The sequence below is a fragment of the Eriocheir sinensis genome, chromosome 15 (genome assembly GCF_024679095.1).
Source record: "Eriocheir sinensis breed Jianghai 21 chromosome 15, ASM2467909v1, whole genome shotgun sequence".
Lineage (NCBI taxonomy): Eukaryota > Metazoa > Arthropoda > Malacostraca > Decapoda > Varunidae > Eriocheir > Eriocheir sinensis.
In genome coordinates, this window is record NC_066523.1 from 5,940,476 (window position 1) to 5,957,644 (window position 17,169).

Sequence of the window (17,169 nt, forward strand, 5' to 3'; positions counted from 1 at the left end):
TGATTTTCATTCACTACCCATACAAGTTTATCAAGCTGAAGGCCTTAGTTAGATTAGTCATCATGTACCTGTAACTGATATATATATAGTTGCAGTACCTGAGTCTGAGGTGTGCATTATTGTGCTCTGGCAAAACCTGCTGTCAAACAGCATGTCTGATTTCATGGATAATATATGATAGTCTTTCCAGAGGAAATAGTTATCTGTAACAAAAAATATGCAGGCAGCAATAACAAATATCATCACTTATAATTATAGTTGATTGAGTTTCAAATAATTAATACTGTCATGGATAGCTGTTTTGTTAATTTGTAAGGTCACTGATTATAATTATTACACAATCGTGGTGTGACAGTATTCATAATTTGAAACTTAAAATCAACTGTAAATGACAGTATTCCTCATTACTGCCTGCATATAATTGATACTACTATTTCCTGTGTGTAGGCTACCATATATTATATCCATGAAATAAGACATACCATGTGACGGCAGGTTGCCAGAGCATGTTATGCACATCTCAGACTCAGGTGCCGTGACTATAGTTAGTCTAGCCCCTGTGACCGACCCATAAATTTAATTCTTGTTCAGCAAATTCAATGCCCCCCCTCTTTCCCTATTTTCATTTGCATGACACCTTGAATTTTCAGGAAGAAACTAACTTGGAGCATACACCAGGGTGTGTGTTGCATCACTATTCACCTGCCTCCTCCACCCCTCTGAGCAAGCCCCTACACAGTTACCCTTCCTATTTTAATCCACTCTTTGGCAGGATCGATCAGCTTGCCCCATCCATGAGTTATGTGGGTGTCCCCTTGATCTCCACTCAGGGTTGCGTCTTACAGAAATAACCCTGTAAGCAGGATTGACATCCAGGAAGCATGCCACATAGCCACAGTTGGTGTTCACAGATGAAGCTAGTAATGGGCCTCATTTCAGTTTCACAAAATTGTTGCTGGTTTGACATTACGTCATTCCAGCGATACCCTATGGCTCTGTGAAGGCACTTGGTAACAAAGGCATCAACATGCCTCTCCAAGTTCACTATTCAGAGTGAAGCAACGTGCCCCCTGGCATATGCTCACTGTTAGTATAGAATATGGTATGAATGAGAAAACAGATGTGGAATGCAGTGTTAGAGAATGTAGGTGTGGATTGGGGGGCTCAAAGACTTTGCTGAGGGAGCATTTGAAATGAAGGGTGGTGAGACATGGAAAGAAGATACTGAGGTAGCTTTAGCAAATCAGAAAAGTTGTAAGTTATAAGAAAGTTATAACAAGGTGTGGGGTGACTTAGAGACCCCTAGTCAAATAGATTGTTTTGTTTGTACAGCTGCTAACCATGTTCATATGAGGTAGCTGTTTTGGAGTTATGACTGGGGTTAGAGCACATGAAAACAATTGATTGATATAGCATCTACAATACCAAAAAAAAATGCCACGTAGCAAAAGGAAATTCATTAATGAACTGTAATACATGAGGGTTAAGTTAACTAAATTTTAACTTCAATTACAGAGATACTGTAAATCACCACATCACAGAGGAAGAAAAGAAACGTTTGAAGAACCTCAAGAAAAAATTACGAAGACAACAGAAACTGCAGAGCACCATGGAAGGAAATTCTAGTACCCAAACAACAGGGGAGTCTGAACATGCTAGTGATAGTCAAAATGAAAGTAACACTACACAGCAGACTGGTGGCATAGGACCTCACAAGACAACGAAGAAGAGGAAGAGTGCCACTGAACATTCTTCTCAGGATGATGAAAAAATAAATCAAGCATCTGCAGTTGAAACTTTGGAACAACCAAAGAAAAAGAAGAAAAAGAAAATAGGGAATGACTCCAATGAAGACAATCTACGTGCACCATTGAGTTCATCTGGACACATAGAAATTAATGAAACGGAGGAACTTCAGTCTAATACAAACAAAAATGTGGAGGAAACAAAAGGCATACTTCATAGTTCTGAAGTTTCAGAAACAGACAACAAAAAGAAAAGGAAAAAGAAAAAGAAGGCTAACAGACAGTCTGCTTCAGAAGTTACACAAAAATCAAAGAAGCACAATGCACCAGCCCTCGAAAACTCAGTATTCAAGGGGATAAGTGACAGCAGACTGGCAGCGTATGGGGAAAACCCAAAGAAAATTAAAAACAAAGTAAAATATGGAAAACAGAACTTCTGAAAAAAAATGTATATATAAATAAAATTCATATACAACTAACAGACAATGCAGTTTCCCTCATTTCCTCTAAACTTGGTGACAACCAATTGCACATCAGGAGAAAAATCTTACCTAAATATATTTCATGGCCATTGTGGTTACAATCAATCTTTTTGTTTCCCCATTGTATTTTACATGTAAGTAAAATGTAAATGACAACCTGTTTCAGGGAAAGAATTTATACATGTATTCCTGTAATGTAACACCACTGAGTGCTGAGGATCAAACTCTGGCCTTCCGAGTAGAAGTTAGGACAGCAAACCAACCGACCCACTGATGAGCTCAAAGGTCACTGTGGTAGAGGCCACTTCTGCTGCACTATATCACTATACCCACTATGTGGACTTGAAGGAAAGGTGACATTGCTCACACTCATGGTAGCTCGAGATACTTATAACCTCTTCACTACTGGTGGGCAAAAACAGCACCCCGCACCGTATCCAAGCTGGCTGCATGCGCCAAATTTCAAATGTCACTTCTGATTATAACAAGTTTTCAGCCATAAACTCAACATAATCATGTATTATATATAAAATCATGCAAAATTAAATGGTGCACAAAGAAACATAAATTATTTGATAATTTTGAGATGTATGCATAAATATACAGAGAAATTTGCGTTATTCGTAGGTGACACGTTTCTGCTGAATTTTATTTCCTGATATTAGTTGTGATAAAGAAATAGATTTGTGTAGAAAAGTAGAGGAAAGGGAAGGACACAGATGAAAGTAAGATCATGGAAAATATCCCACTGATTCACCAGCAATACACAGACATTACAGAGTAAATGGCTGAAAGGCCATGTGAGAGAGAGAGGAGGGGGGGGGCGATCAATAGTGATACGAAGGGAGAGATGCATTCTCTCTCTCTCACACACACACAGATTAGATGGCGAGAAAGGGAGGGAAGGTTCGAGGAACAGCAAACTGAAACTTAAAGAGGCACCTCTCATCTCCCTCCCTCTCACACACACACACTGCAAGGAGGAGGTATAAGGAAGGAAGAAAGAAAAGACAGGAGGATGGATGTCCGCGTGAGCCTCACGCCACGTCCCAGATCTCTCTCTCTCACACACACACACTGCAGGGAGGAGGTATAAGGAAGGAAGAAACGAAGAAAGAACGAGAACAGACAGAGCAGGATGAATGTGAGGTGGAGGCAAGGAGGGGGAGACCGGAGCCGTGTCCTTGACAATGCACTATATAGCCAGCCACTCTGCAGCTCGAGGGAAGAGGACCTCCACACACATACACATGTATCATTTCTTTCTCATTATTTTTGTTATTTTCAGTTGGAACTGATTGTTACTGTCGAGTTCAAATGCGCGCAAGACACACTTTACATTATTACACAATAATAACATTGAAAGTCAAATAAGACACCGTATCATATCCGACCTATATCCTAAAAACAATCGTATAATATCCAGGATGAAATAACTCATGTGCTGGCTAAAGCGAGCCAGGATGCTGTATACACGTCCTCTGATATGCTACGGAGCGTGCAAGGACACGCTATACGCGTCCTCGTGTTGAAGGGGTTAATGGGATTTACATCAATTTCAAAGGGGAAATTCGTTTTGGTTTACAAGTGTTTCTGTGTGCGAAGAAAATTACGGAATGAATTAAACTCGTAAACCAAGGCATGACTGTACATTTGTGATGTAAATAATAAATACTCTGGTGCCAAAGACAAATTTGGTGACTAAATCAATTTCTAATGAGGTCTTGCTCATCAAGATTCTAAATCCTCTTATACATGGCAGTGTTGAGTATTCAATGTGCCATTTTGTTAGACTTTCTGCCAACACAAGGCTGTAGTTAACCAGGTATTTAAGCAAAACCAACCAAGTAAATACTGATTGAATAGACACAATTTTAAAATTCTCTAAGTGGCCAAGGGTGGTGGTGCCTGTATATGAAATATGAAGAGGGCCAACACAGGCATGTCAAATTTCTGACAGGGTCAAGTGAATACAAGGGAATGAGAGTAATGTAGGAGAAAGGAATTACAACAAATAACTCTATGATGAAAACTGAAAGAATTTCATTCACTAACAAAATCTTTAGTATCCTAATGACAAAGAACTTTTTGTTTTTGATCTCCATGAGACAGAGATGAGCACTGCAGCCAAGCGCATCTATAGCACATGCCCCCTCCCCTCCTGCTTTTTTTTTTTTTTTTTTTTTTTCCCATGTTACTGATTAGTTCACACACACACACACACACACATATATATATATAAATATATATATATATATATATATATATATATATATATATATATATATATATATATATATATATATATATATATATAAAAGAAAGTAGACATTTAAATTCCTGTGAATAATTATTTTTTTCATAAATTACTTATCTACTTCGTGAGTGGCAAAATAATACATTCTGACATGTTGTATTCCTTTCTTTCTCACTTCATTGAAAATTGCCCACACAGTGGGGTCACAATAATGAAAGGAAAATAAAGGCACTTTTCTTTGTGATAAAAAAAGTACAAATACATTCAAACATTACACAATGTCAAATGTTTTCAGTACACCAGTATTACAACAGTCCTGATTAAATTATAAAAACATTTAAAGAAAATCAGGTGTAGTTTCAAAATATTACATTCTGAACCCTTTGAACTCTTGAATTTAAATCTGATGTAAGTTCAAGCATCTAATGAAATGCACAATATTTTTCTACTAATATCAGAAAAGAAAACTATTGATATCACAAAAAAAGAACAGGAGATGATTGTAGAGAAGTGCACAAAATAAAACAACTTTTCTTACAAGTACCTATCTTAGATGCAAGGCTGTGAGGGAGTCAACCAGAATGTTGCTTAAGTAACAAGATTGAGTGTTCATCATAGTTCAAAGGGGCAGTAAATTCTTTAAGAAGCGATAAATTCAATCTTGTCTTGGTATAGATCTATGATGACATAAAACAAGAGTTAGGATTTACAGCATCAAATATTCTGAGAATAATACAAACATTAATAACAAGTGCAATATTATTTGAGTTTTTTTCCACTTTTTGCAACCCATTTTCAAGAAACTTGGAAAGTCTATATCAACTGCATCCTGTGAGAGGCAGATGCTCCAAGACTTGAAATTATCACACAGCAACAATGGAGAAACAAACATTTCACCATGTACCTTACTTACTTCCACCCATTTCCAATATAGCTTGGCATTAATATCACCCTCACTGACCCTAGACTTTCTTGCAAATCTGGACCACATCTTCATCATTGAGAACATGCTCCTTCCCCACTTTCTGCGGCTGGTGCTTGACAGAACTTCCCCACACCAAGGCACTGCAAGACACAACCCGTCAATATTGCTTACAAGCACATCCTCCAATACACTTGCCATCTATTGACATAGGTATTAGAGTACTACATCTTCCTCGTCTGAGACTAAGGGAATTAATGCATGGTCAACCATGCATCCAGAAAAATATAAGACTTTCAGTGATAGATGACTCCCTAGATATCAGTCACATACAACTGCTGTAGCATGCTTCCATGGCACTCCCTTGATAAATAAGGAAGGCTTGGTCCAGGGGAAATCGTAGAATTGTTATCACTGGGTACATACTAATAGTGCGTCCACTGTTATTACCCTTCATCTTTTACCCTGCTTTTGAAATGAAACGCATAAAATACTCTTAAAGTTTCAGCAACAAAAAGAGCAAAAGCAAAAAACAATATAAGGGCGATGAGAATAAGTCAAATAGATAAAAGTTGCAAAACTTACTATTTGAATTCCCTGATGATTGTTCTGTGGATTTTGTTGCAAAAGTCCTCAACAGTTCTCTTATCAGCATGTAGCACAACAGGAGCACTGTAGTCTGGGAGCTGCCCTTTGGGTTTGGTGTAGCTGGCAAAGATAAAAAAAGGGAGCAATTTAAGTAATAGCATATAGAAGGTTAGTATTTGTTTTACCATTCCTTCCAGAAAACAAGTGAACATCTGTACATTGCTAAACAAAAAAAGGTTAGACAATCAAAAGAGACTCGTTACTGTAGCAAGTCACAAGAACTTACATTCTACAGAGGTTGAGGTACTCCCACATCCTCTCCAGCAAGTCATCAAAGTTCCATTTGTGGTGAGCAGAAATGGGCACGCAGTGAGGGATTTTGTAGATGATGTCCAGCTCCTCAATGCTTATCTGGTCTGCAAAAGCAAAGATAACTGTGTTCAGGATTTTCACCACATCATTTCCTGCACAGGCATACAGGAGGGTGGGAAGAATAAATACTTGGACTTTATTGTTGTTGGGAGAACATGCAACTGATTTTGAAATTCCTGTCATGTGCTGAACCCTTTCTCTCTACCTATTGCCTTTCAGTGAATGGTTAATGGTTTGATACACTTTACAATGAATTATTAATTAAATCTATACTAAGAAAACACCTCAATCTACACTAAGATAAACACACCCTTACCCTCAACAATCATAAGTAACAAAAATGTGTGATACAAAGCCTGAGCCTTACCAATTTTGTTAAGGAGGTATATGCAGGGAATGTACACCCGGTTGCCTTCAATCACATCTATGAGGTCGTCAGCATTGGCATCATATTTGAGCACAATGTCCGCATTGTGGATGCGGTACTCAGCAAGGATGGTCTGTGGAAAGGAAGCATTGTAAACACCTTCATATTACCCCTTTGGTCACCTGTGGAAGAATGAGGTCAGGGGTTCCTAACTTTTTACCGGCCAAGGACCACAAATCATGATGAGCCTCCTTCACAGGCTCCCTGCTATTGTAGTGATGAAGAGGCAATCTCACATGAGTGAGAGTTTTTATTCTCTCTAAAGTGCAGTTCACTGTGTCTTCTATATGTCAGAGTAACACTATTAAAATTGTTATTGATAATTTTCTGGCTCTACCTACCTAATAGTAATTTCAGCGCGATCAAGGCATATTCCATTATTTTCATTTCCATTACTTTGTGTGGATGAGAATGCTTGAATTAGTAAAAAAATAAATGAATAAATAAACACTATCATATAACATGTATCACTACCATATTAACCAAAATCATACGTATTTTGATGACGACCATCATCAATCACTTATTCATTGTATTTTATCAGCAATGAGTCGGAGAACCCAACAGGAAACTAGAAATTTCTTCAAAAGCTTTCCAATGGTGTGCTTTCAAAGGAATCAGTCCCCAAATAACCATTCCTCCAGCCTGGCACAATAACATAATAATCTTACCCACTCCTCATATATATTTGTCTCACCTTTACAAGTTCCATGTCCAGTTCACTTTGCTGCACTGCACACTGCAGGTTCACGCCACCCTTCTCCTTCTTCCTAAATGTGATCTGTGGTGGCTCCTGTAGGGCAAGGGATTATTATAAGGACTCATCAAATGGGAACAAATGGCATGGGAAAGTTAGTTGTACTGAAACCGTGTAGGAATATAGCATCCTGCCCTCATTCTATCTATTAAAGTCTCAAGAGCATACAATAAACCTGTCTAGTAAATTCATACAATGGAAAATGATCTGTCTACTACCTACAGATCAGTTGATGTGAGGAGTTGACCATGTAGGCTTTGGCTGCTGCCACTGCCCACTGCATGGCTGCCTCCCTGAGAGGGAGTGGGCACTCAATGTATAATCATACTGTATATTTCTCTCATAATGCTTGATAATTTTCATAAAAACTCAGTGTTCCCCCATCACTGGCATAACATATCTCAAAATCCCTGTAGCTGGTGAATGAATTATAAAATAAGCTTTATAGAGAAAGTATTGGGGGAGCAGGTGCTTTTGTTTGGTGTGCAGGTGCTAGCTTTCAGATGGCTCACCCATGTACTGTGACACTGCATTGTCAACTGGTATTTGGAAAAGACCACACCATATAATCCTCAATATTGCCATTGTGAAGCTTACCTTGGATTATAAGTGAATAAATAATATGACAGCTAATTAAGATAACTGACAGAACCACTGAACCATTGGGGGTCGAGAAAGTCCCAAACACTTGTGTCTGGTGGTGGACCAACCAGTCAAATGAGCAGGCAAGAGTTAAGCCCAGGATTCAATATTCCATACACTTTCTCCACTTCTCATACTAAAAAGCCCTGGTTCAGTCACGCTTGTCCTCCCACTATCATGTAAAGAGGCAGCTCCCAAAAGGTACTTGAGCCTTTGAGCTCCTGCTAATCATGATCTCCATCTGGCATTTAGCTACCCTCTATCAACAGTGGTCCTTCACAGGGCTCTGTCCTATCTTCTACTTGCTATTGTTCATGGTGTTTACAAGAGCAACTGCTCTATCCACCTCTTTGCCAATGACTCTACTCTGCATCACTCAACATCTTTTAACACAAGACCCTACCAACATCATGACTTAAACCTGGATGCTCAGGATGATTAGCCTCTGATCTTACTATCATTTCTGAATAGGGAAGAAGGAACTTGGTGTCCTTCAGTACCTCAAAAACTCAACTTCTCCACCTGACACAATCTTGTAAATGTCTATCCGCTATTCTTCGATAACACTCAGCTGCCCATTTCTACATTAACCCCTAAAGTACGGCTGGTGGGAATTCCCGCTCAGGCGGAGAAAGGCAGAAAGGCGGGGTGTGGGAATTCCCGTCATCCTCTGTCCTGCCAAAATTTGTGCTTCCCAACATCATATCTCTGCCGTGCTGTAACCGAGGAACTTCTAGTTTATTTCATCATGTAAATGAAAGATTGGTGATGTAAAGCACTATGAACTTTTTTGTTTTTGTCTGAAATTGCCACATAGGGCACTGATGAAAACCACATTATTATCCAAATTTTATCAACATGGCACACACTCTGCGAGCAAAAAAAGCCCTCTAGCCCGTCCTTTAGGGGTTATTAAACATACTCAATCTACCTCAACTTCAAATCTTAACTGGAAGCTTCATTTCTCAGATCTTACTAAATCAGCATCCTTGAGATTAGGAATTCTGTATTCTCTCCACCAGTTCTTCTTCTCCCAGATGCTACGTATATACAATGGCCTTGTCCACCCTCACATGGAATATGCATTTCATGTGTGGGGGGTTCCACACACATAATCCTTAGGAAAGAGAAAAGTCACATACTTTTCGTCTCATCAGCTCCCCTCTTGTTCCTGAGTCTTCTACCTCAAATTCTACTGCAATGCTGCCTCTTTCTATCTTCTATCAATATTTTTACACTTAACTGCATCCCCCCACCCCTCCCATAGCCCCGCTGCACACTGAATTTCTACTCTAGCTTATCACTATGCTATCCAAATCCCTTATGCAAGAGTTGGCCAGCATCTTCATTCTGTACTTCCTCCTGCCAACAACTTTAACTGTTTCATGAGGCAAGTATCAAGAAAACTCTCCCACCAAAATTAACCGTCTTTTGGCTACTCCAGCTATTCTCTATTTGCAGGAACAGCATTGTGGGTTTTTTTTCCCTTCAATTGATCCATTAGTGAAAGAAAAAATAGTATTAACCTTATGATCAACTTGGGTTAGAGTGAAACAGATTCAGCCTCCTTTGGGAACACAGCAAACTGAGCCCCCAGTGGTAGAGTCAGGGGCACAGTTGACCTTCCTCATGTTTTCATAGGTACTCAGCTTCTACTGGACATGAAATATGATAACTTGTGAAAACTCCAAAGCTAGAAGAACAGAAAGGATAATGAGGAGATATTTACACACCTTATTCAATCTGATGCCGAATCCCTCCAGTTCCTTCTCAATGAGTTTTTTGTGTAAGATGGGCTTGAGGACATCCAGCACGATGAAAATGAGGGAGCAGGTGCGCGCCACAGCAATCACCTGCTTGCCACGTCCCTTACCATCCTTGGCTCCCTCAATGATTCCAGGCAAGTCGAGTAACTGTTGGTGGGGCAGATGATTGGGTTAACCCGGTAGCTGCAGGGATCACGTTTCTTAATTAAAGGCTCCTCTAAGTGAATTAATGAGAAAAAATCATCACTCACACAAACCATTTCATAATATATATCAACGCATTTGTGATCAGTTTATCTATCATCTATTTTGGGGGGTTTATATCATGGCAAAAATATGGCCCGTTGCTGGTACACGGTAAGGCCACAAATTTGGCCCGTCACTGCTACCAGGTTAATGAACACAAAGGACCAAATAACATCATCATACAAAGAAAACCTCTACACTAATAATCACAACAGAGGAGCTTTAACATTTATTTACGAGAGCCTCCCGTGGGTAGGTAGGACTGGCTGGCATCCGAGGTATTACAAACGGGAATGGGAAAAAATAAGATGGTTTAGCATAACTTTGGGTATCCAAGAAACTAAGAATTCAAAACTTCAGTCTACTAGATCTGCATTACACCAGGCAGCAGTATCTCAAAATGTGTCACCTCCCCCAGTCAAGTTCAGTATCAACTTGAGGGATTAAACAGTCACCAACCTGGATCTTGGCTCCCTTGTACTTGATGCAGCCCGGCACCGTGGTGAGGGTGGTGAACTCGTAGGCTGCCACCTCTGAATACACACCAGCCAGGTTGCTCAACAAAGTAGACTTGCCAACTGATGGGAATCCTACAGAATGGTGTGTATGTTAGATGTTTCATGCACTTGGAGGTGGGTAGAGCAAAATTAAATAAATAAATAAATTAATTAATTACTAATGTAATTTCTGAGGCAGCAAGTAATTAGTCATTCCATATTTTGGTTCTCTTATACAGGGAATGCTATACCTATAAGCCCACATTTTCAATGGATACTTGGGGGTTGTTTTATATGCTGACAAATACAGTATATATTCTTCATGGTTAAAAACATCCCAACTCAAAGTCATCACTTACCATTCATGAAGTAAGAGACAACATAAGTGAAAGCCATTCAGTCATTAAAAATAAGCCACTGAGTGAATCACATACACAAGGAATAATTCTTGCAGAGTTGGTCCCCCTGAAGCCATCACACATCAAGCAACACAAAACACTGCAGTGGCAACTCACCAACAAAGCCAATACGAGCGTCACCAGTCTTGGCCACGTCAAAGCCCTCGCCCGCTGCCGCTCCCCCTCCCTTAGGGGTGATCAGCTCCCGCTTCAACTTGGCCAGTTTGGCCTTGAGGAGACCCAGATGGCCCATGGTGGCCTTGTTCTTCTGGGTCCGGGCCATCTGGAACCAAGGTCTATAACTTTAACCAAACTCTTTTGATGATGCTAAACTTGCACTACCCAGCAGTAACTATGTGTTCTTATGGTTACTACTAAAATAAATGGCTGCCTCCTGAACTTAGAGTTAGCATGAGTTCTGATTCTAAATGTTTTTTTCCCTAAGCTTCTCTTGATCCCACTTTGTATAACCTGGATAAGTTTCCTTGGCTACATGACACTGCATTAGTAATATTAATATAAATTACAAAATCCCACAAACTAAGGAGGCAGGTGAACAAAATAAAAAATCTAAGTGCATGACAATGCTACATCCCCCTCCATGCCCCTACAGTGGGTAGGACGTTTGGGAAGTGCAGCGAGGATGAGAGCGAGGAAGTATGATGTCATCCATGAGGTTTGGAAATGTGCAGCTGTCCCGAGCATTATGTATGGAATGGATGTGGTGACATGGAACGGCAGTGAGATAGAGACAGATTGGGGTAGCAAGAATGGCACTGAATGCACCAAGGTTTGCAGCAGAAGAGGCACTTAGGGGTGACATGAGATGGAGCACTTTTAGGGCAAGATTAGTGAAGGGAACCTTGAGATACAAAGTGAGACTGGAACAAATGGAGGATGCAAGATTAGCACGAAAGGTATACTTGTGGAATGTAAGAGATGGCAAATGGGCGAATAAATGTGGGCGAATGATAGACAAGAATGTTATGCAAAATAGGTAGGTGGGTGTGCCAACCCTTTGAAGATAGGCAGAATGTGTTTGAATGGAGAATAACAAACAGAAATGGAGAGGAATTTGAGTGTGATGTAAGAAAGTGGAAGAATGTGATAGATATGGCAGTAAAAGATGAGGGATTGAGCAAGTGGAAGAATGAAATGGAAAGAAACCCTAGATAGTCCATGAGCCAAGACTGTATTTTTAACATATCAGTACCAGAAATTCTAGTAAATCTTAGTATTTTTTGAAGAGGTCTATGCTTCAGGATCATGAACTGGTATGATAGCACTCCCAGATGCATAGCTAAGTGGTTGCTATCACCGTTTAAAGTTGACATATCATGTTTGCTTTTTGGGCCAAAATTATGGGGTACGGGAAACATTAAGTCACAGAATCTTTACTTTTCAACTTACAGCAACGAATGACCACTCAAAATGTTTGCATAATTGTTCTCTGCATACCATAATACATATGTCAATATGCAAATTAAATGTCTATTTAGGTCACCAAAGGTCAAAAGGTCATGAACAAAGGGATGCTAAATACCTGAGCCCAACAAAACTTTCTTGTTGTTGCTATTAAAAACACTCCTGTTGGTTGAATTCTTTAGAAGATAAGTTATTTGGGAGTGACCTAGTTTATTTTTTATTTTTTTTACGTCTTGGCCAGTAGGCTTCTTCCCGGTGGATCCTGATGGTCGGTCCAAGGCTTCTTCCCAGTGGGGCCTGATGGTCGGCCCAGCCCATTCTGGCGCAGGCGAGTATTTATAGTGGCGCCATCTTGCATTGGCTCATGCTGCCCTCCCAGAGCTCATCTTTAACCCTTTCATTGCTAAACGCTTGCAGCAGGCGTTAGGCGTATTTGCTGGTGGCGCTAAACGCCTGCTGTGACCTCCACCCGCACTCAAATCTCCCACATATGAGTGTTTTCTAACACTAATTCTCACAACACAGGATTGCCAATTGAGTGGGTTCTTCACTAAATTTGGTGGAAAATCATATCAGCCCAGCGCGGCAAATGTACAGACAAGTAACTGGTGGATGTTCTTGCCCAATATAGCGGCATTTTTGCATAGCTTCACATCACCTGACTGATTCTTTGACCAAATAGTTGTTAATATTGCAGGTGGCAATACTCCCTTGCCAGAATCTGAAGAAAAGATGTCCGCAGTTCCCTCAATATGGCTGATCATCCCGCACGCATCGAAGTAAGTGTTAACATTCAACACTCCCTGAACGTGCATGTACGTTCGCAAAAGAGGCATACATAACCGACTCCTATAGATCTGGACCTCCTCTTTCCAATGGTGTTTTTGGTTTTTAGCTGTGATAAATAGTTTTTGAGATACAGAGGTTAAAAGAGACTCCCCACTGGGCTCCCCAACTGCGCCTGAGGGCGCACCGCGCGCAAGGAAAGAGTTCATCCTAGAATCTAGAGTCCGGGATGATAGGTGGTCTTCTGGACAGCATGTGGGTAGTTTTAAGCCACTCGGCGGCGGCTGAAAAATCCCAGCTTGGTGGCACCGGTCGGGGATTGAACTCGCGTCCTCCTGAATGCGGGGCCGTCTCGCTATCCGTTCAGCCACCGCCTTATGATTTCTCATAAAGCAGATGTTCAAGATCAGGGAAAAGTCATTTTAAAATATTAAACACCATAATAAGATCAGCTCTAATCAGTCTGCCTTCAACTGAGTACAGACTCATTATGCAAGATGATCCCTATAAGGTATATACATCACGGTAACCAATGATTTTCTTCGTCCACCTTCACTGAACAGTTTCTGAAAGTCTACCATCACCCAAATATCCAGTACCACAGAAGTGTAGTCGAGGATTGACCTAATATGCAAAATAAAAACCGTTCATAAAATCTGGATATCTACAAACAGTTCCCTTAAGAATGCTATAGATTATAGGGGTGCCAAGCACAACCCATGTTGGTTAGGCTACAATTAGTTTTAATAAATGGAATTAGAATTTCCAAGTCTTCTTTACCCTTCATATAGCACAAATGTCCTCTGCCGTGAGACAGGCAAACTTCATTTCATTTCATTTCTAGGGGACCCGCAGAGGGCCTCTCTCAGGTGGCATGATATGCGGGAGTTGTGCGGGGGATTCAAGGGGCCAGGACAGGATTAGGATAAGGGTTAGGATAAGGAAAGGTATTGGGATATGGTAAAGGGGCAGGATTAGGCAGATAATGATTGATGATCCTATTTCTAAATGTGTCAAGAGTGGGACTATTAACTACATGAGATGGGAGATGATTCCATTCTTGGGTGCTGCAGTGAAAGAATGAATATTAGAATATACTAGTGTTGGTCTGGTAAGTGTGGTATTTAAGGTTGTGGCTGCCTCTAGTGGATCGTGTAGTTGTCGGGTGTAGATAAGTGTCTTTGTTTATGTCTACTAAATTGTTTGTGATTTTATATAGCATTTGTTGTCTGTGTATTTGTCTTCGTGTTGCTAATGGGTCTAGTTTTATGTCTTGTTTATGTCTGATGTAGTGTGTCTGTAATCACGTCTGGCCCATCTTGCAGCTTTGTTTTGTATGGCCTCTGATTCATTTATGTTATTGTTAGTGTGTGGGTCCCAGACAATGTCACAATATTCTATGTGTGGCCCAACGAGTGTTTTATCTGCAAGAATTTTTATGTTTGTGTTACATCTGCTAAGGTTCTTATGCAGAAACCCTAGGGCTCTGTGAGCTTTGGCCCTGATGCTGCTCATGTGTGTGTTCCACCGCATGTCTGCCGAGATGTGTACGCCCAGGTATTTGTGTGAAGAGACAGTGTTTAGGTTTGAGTCATGGAGTTTGTAAATGAAGGGAATTAGGTTTGTTAGTATGGATGAAACAGATGTGATGGCATTTGTCTGGTCTAAACGTCATCTGTCACTTGGCTTCCCAGTCTTCAAGTGCAGCTAAATCATCCTGTAGATAGTTGAAGACAGTCATCCCTATCTAAAATGGGTCAATAAACTAAGCTGTCATCTGCAACAAGTCTAGTAGTAGAGCTAAGTGATAGTCAGAGGTGGGCAAGTGTGGTACTTATGAATGAACTGAATGTATGCTATATTAGCGGAGGGTGTGAAACATACTGTGGCAAAGCATCATAGTGATCCAACAGATAGTTACCGAGATATTCCAGAAAAACGATATAACACAGCCTCTGAAATCCATAGTAGTGCGGTAGTACCACATCACAAAAAAAGTACTGCACTACCACAAAATTTCTGAAAATACCACACAAAAAAATCCTGCGGTACTTTTAGCGGTACTTTGAAAACTACCAAAGACGACATTTGCAGTGTGGCATGCTCACAGAAATGGTTTTGTTTTTGTTTTTTTGTTTACAATAAATCGGAGTCAGTCAGTCTATCAGTATTAGTCGTCCGAATCAGTGATGCAATCATTCTAACTTTTCAGTTATTGTTCAAAATTAAATACTAAATAGACAGACTAAACTACTACACTGCGAGTCTTCTTTAACCCGCGTGGTGCAGGCCATTTCAACCCCGGACTCGTCCGTGGTGCCGGACGATTTTTAATTGTAATATTTAAAGCATGTTTCCTTTGTTTGGATAGCCAGGATAGGCACTGAAATATTTTTTTTATTTTGACTACCGCTACCGCAGTACTGCACACCGCACTGGGAAAGAAATAATGGGACCGCACTACTCCGGAAAAAGTACCGCACTACTGCAACCGCACTACTGATTTTTCAGTACCGTGCCCACCTCTGGTGATAGTGGGAGATCATTAATGTAAGAAAGGAAAAGAAGGGGGCCGAAGACGGTGCCTTGAGGTACCCAAGAAGTAACAGGAATAGATGAGGATTGACTACCATCAAGAACAGCTCTTTGCTTGCAGGTAGTCAAAAACATTGTAATCCAGTTAGAAAGTTGTCCTCGTATGCCATTGTATTCCAATTTAGCTAACAGTCTTTGGTGGGGAACTTTGTCGAAGGCTTTCTTCTGGAATAATACTGTAACCTAATGAGCATGGTTAGTTTTTTTTTTTTAAACTGGCTACAAACTTTCCCAACCACACAAGTGAGCCGAAAATTATCTTATGACCCGAGCCACGACCCGCCGCGGCTGCCTGACCCCGGCACCGTGTCGTGGGGGCGGGATGAGTGGCCTCCGGTCAGCACCACGGCGAAACGACCTCTAATGCCATCAGAATGATGCCTCCATTAACAAGTGATGAGCGAATGCCGAAGGAGGACCTGTCAAACCCGCGCCCACATGAGCCACACAACCCAGACGGTCAGCTGTTCGCCACGCCGCCCCACCACGCCCCCCACACGCCACCCCCGCCACTCCCGCGCCGCCCTCACCTCGGCCTCTATGTCGGCGATCTTCTGCAGGATACTCATGGCTGTGGATGTCTGCTGCAGGAGCCGTCAGGAGGAAAGTGTGTGTGGGGCGCCGCGCAGCCACCCCGCACGCCCGATGGTCTTGGGTCTCGGTCTTGGCTTGGGTCGCCTCCTTGGCCTTGCTCGCCTATCACTCGACCATGACGAAAAAGGAGATTAATCGTGTTTTCAACTTTTCATGAGTATTTTTTTAGGCTTATGGTACAGAAGAAGGCTCCGACTACCACCAGTGCCATTAAACTACTCCTAGAAATGCCCAAAACTCCTACGAAAGCCTCTCTCTGTCTCATATCAATTATTTCCAAAGGCCAAAAAGGAGATTATTCGGGTTTTCATGAGTGTTTCTTTAGGTTTATGGTACAGACGAAGGGAAAGACCACCATCAGGGCCCGTACTAATTACAAAACAATTCTAGGCCTCTCTCCCATCTACCGTAGCCTTAATTTAATTTAGGCTTAGGGCTTGTTCACGGCTGATATAGTCTTTCTTTTCTAATCTTCCACAGTTCTTACCGCCCCCCTCCCTTGTTGTGCATTCATTCCTACCATTGTATCTTTTTACTAATAGTTGTATAATCACACACTGTCCTGCCTAGGGGTTGGGACGGCATGTTCCTCCCTTCTCCCTTGTTGTTTACCTGCAACAATAAACTATCAATCAATCAATCACATAATATGCTCTGTATTTTTCTTATT

The 17,169-nt window shown here is 41.0% G+C and overlaps 1 protein-coding gene across 1 annotated transcript; it reads right to left on the reverse strand.

Annotated features, from left to right (window-relative positions):
- Window positions 1-4,634: 4,634 nt before the first annotated feature.
- LOC126998832 (GTP-binding protein 128up-like) lies at window positions 4,635-16,602 on the reverse strand. Its single transcript, XM_050860969.1, has 9 exons — window positions 16,436-16,602; window positions 11,217-11,382; window positions 10,664-10,794; window positions 9,926-10,105; window positions 7,491-7,586; window positions 6,734-6,866; window positions 6,281-6,410; window positions 5,992-6,114; window positions 4,635-5,549 (listed from the first exon to the last, which is right to left on the reverse strand). The coding sequence occupies exons 1-9, from the start codon at window positions 16,472-16,474 to the stop codon at window positions 5,447-5,449; spliced, it is 1,101 nt and encodes a 366-aa protein (XP_050716926.1). The 5' UTR covers window positions 16,475-16,602; the 3' UTR covers window positions 4,635-5,446.
- Between the last annotated feature and the right edge of the window lie 567 nt (window positions 16,603-17,169).

Coding starts and splice junctions, on each gene's coding strand:
- LOC126998832 (XM_050860969.1), bottom strand. CDS start 16,474: ATGAGTATCCTGCAGAAGATCGCCGACATAGAGGCCGAG. Junction 6,867..7,490: donor TGGACATGGAACTTGTAAAG/GTGAGACAAATA, acceptor TCCTTTCCACAG/ACCATCCTTGCTGAGTACCG. Junction 6,411..6,733: donor ATACCTCCTTAACAAAATTG/GTAAGGCTCAGG, acceptor TTGCTTTTGCAG/ACCAGATAAGCATTGAGGAG.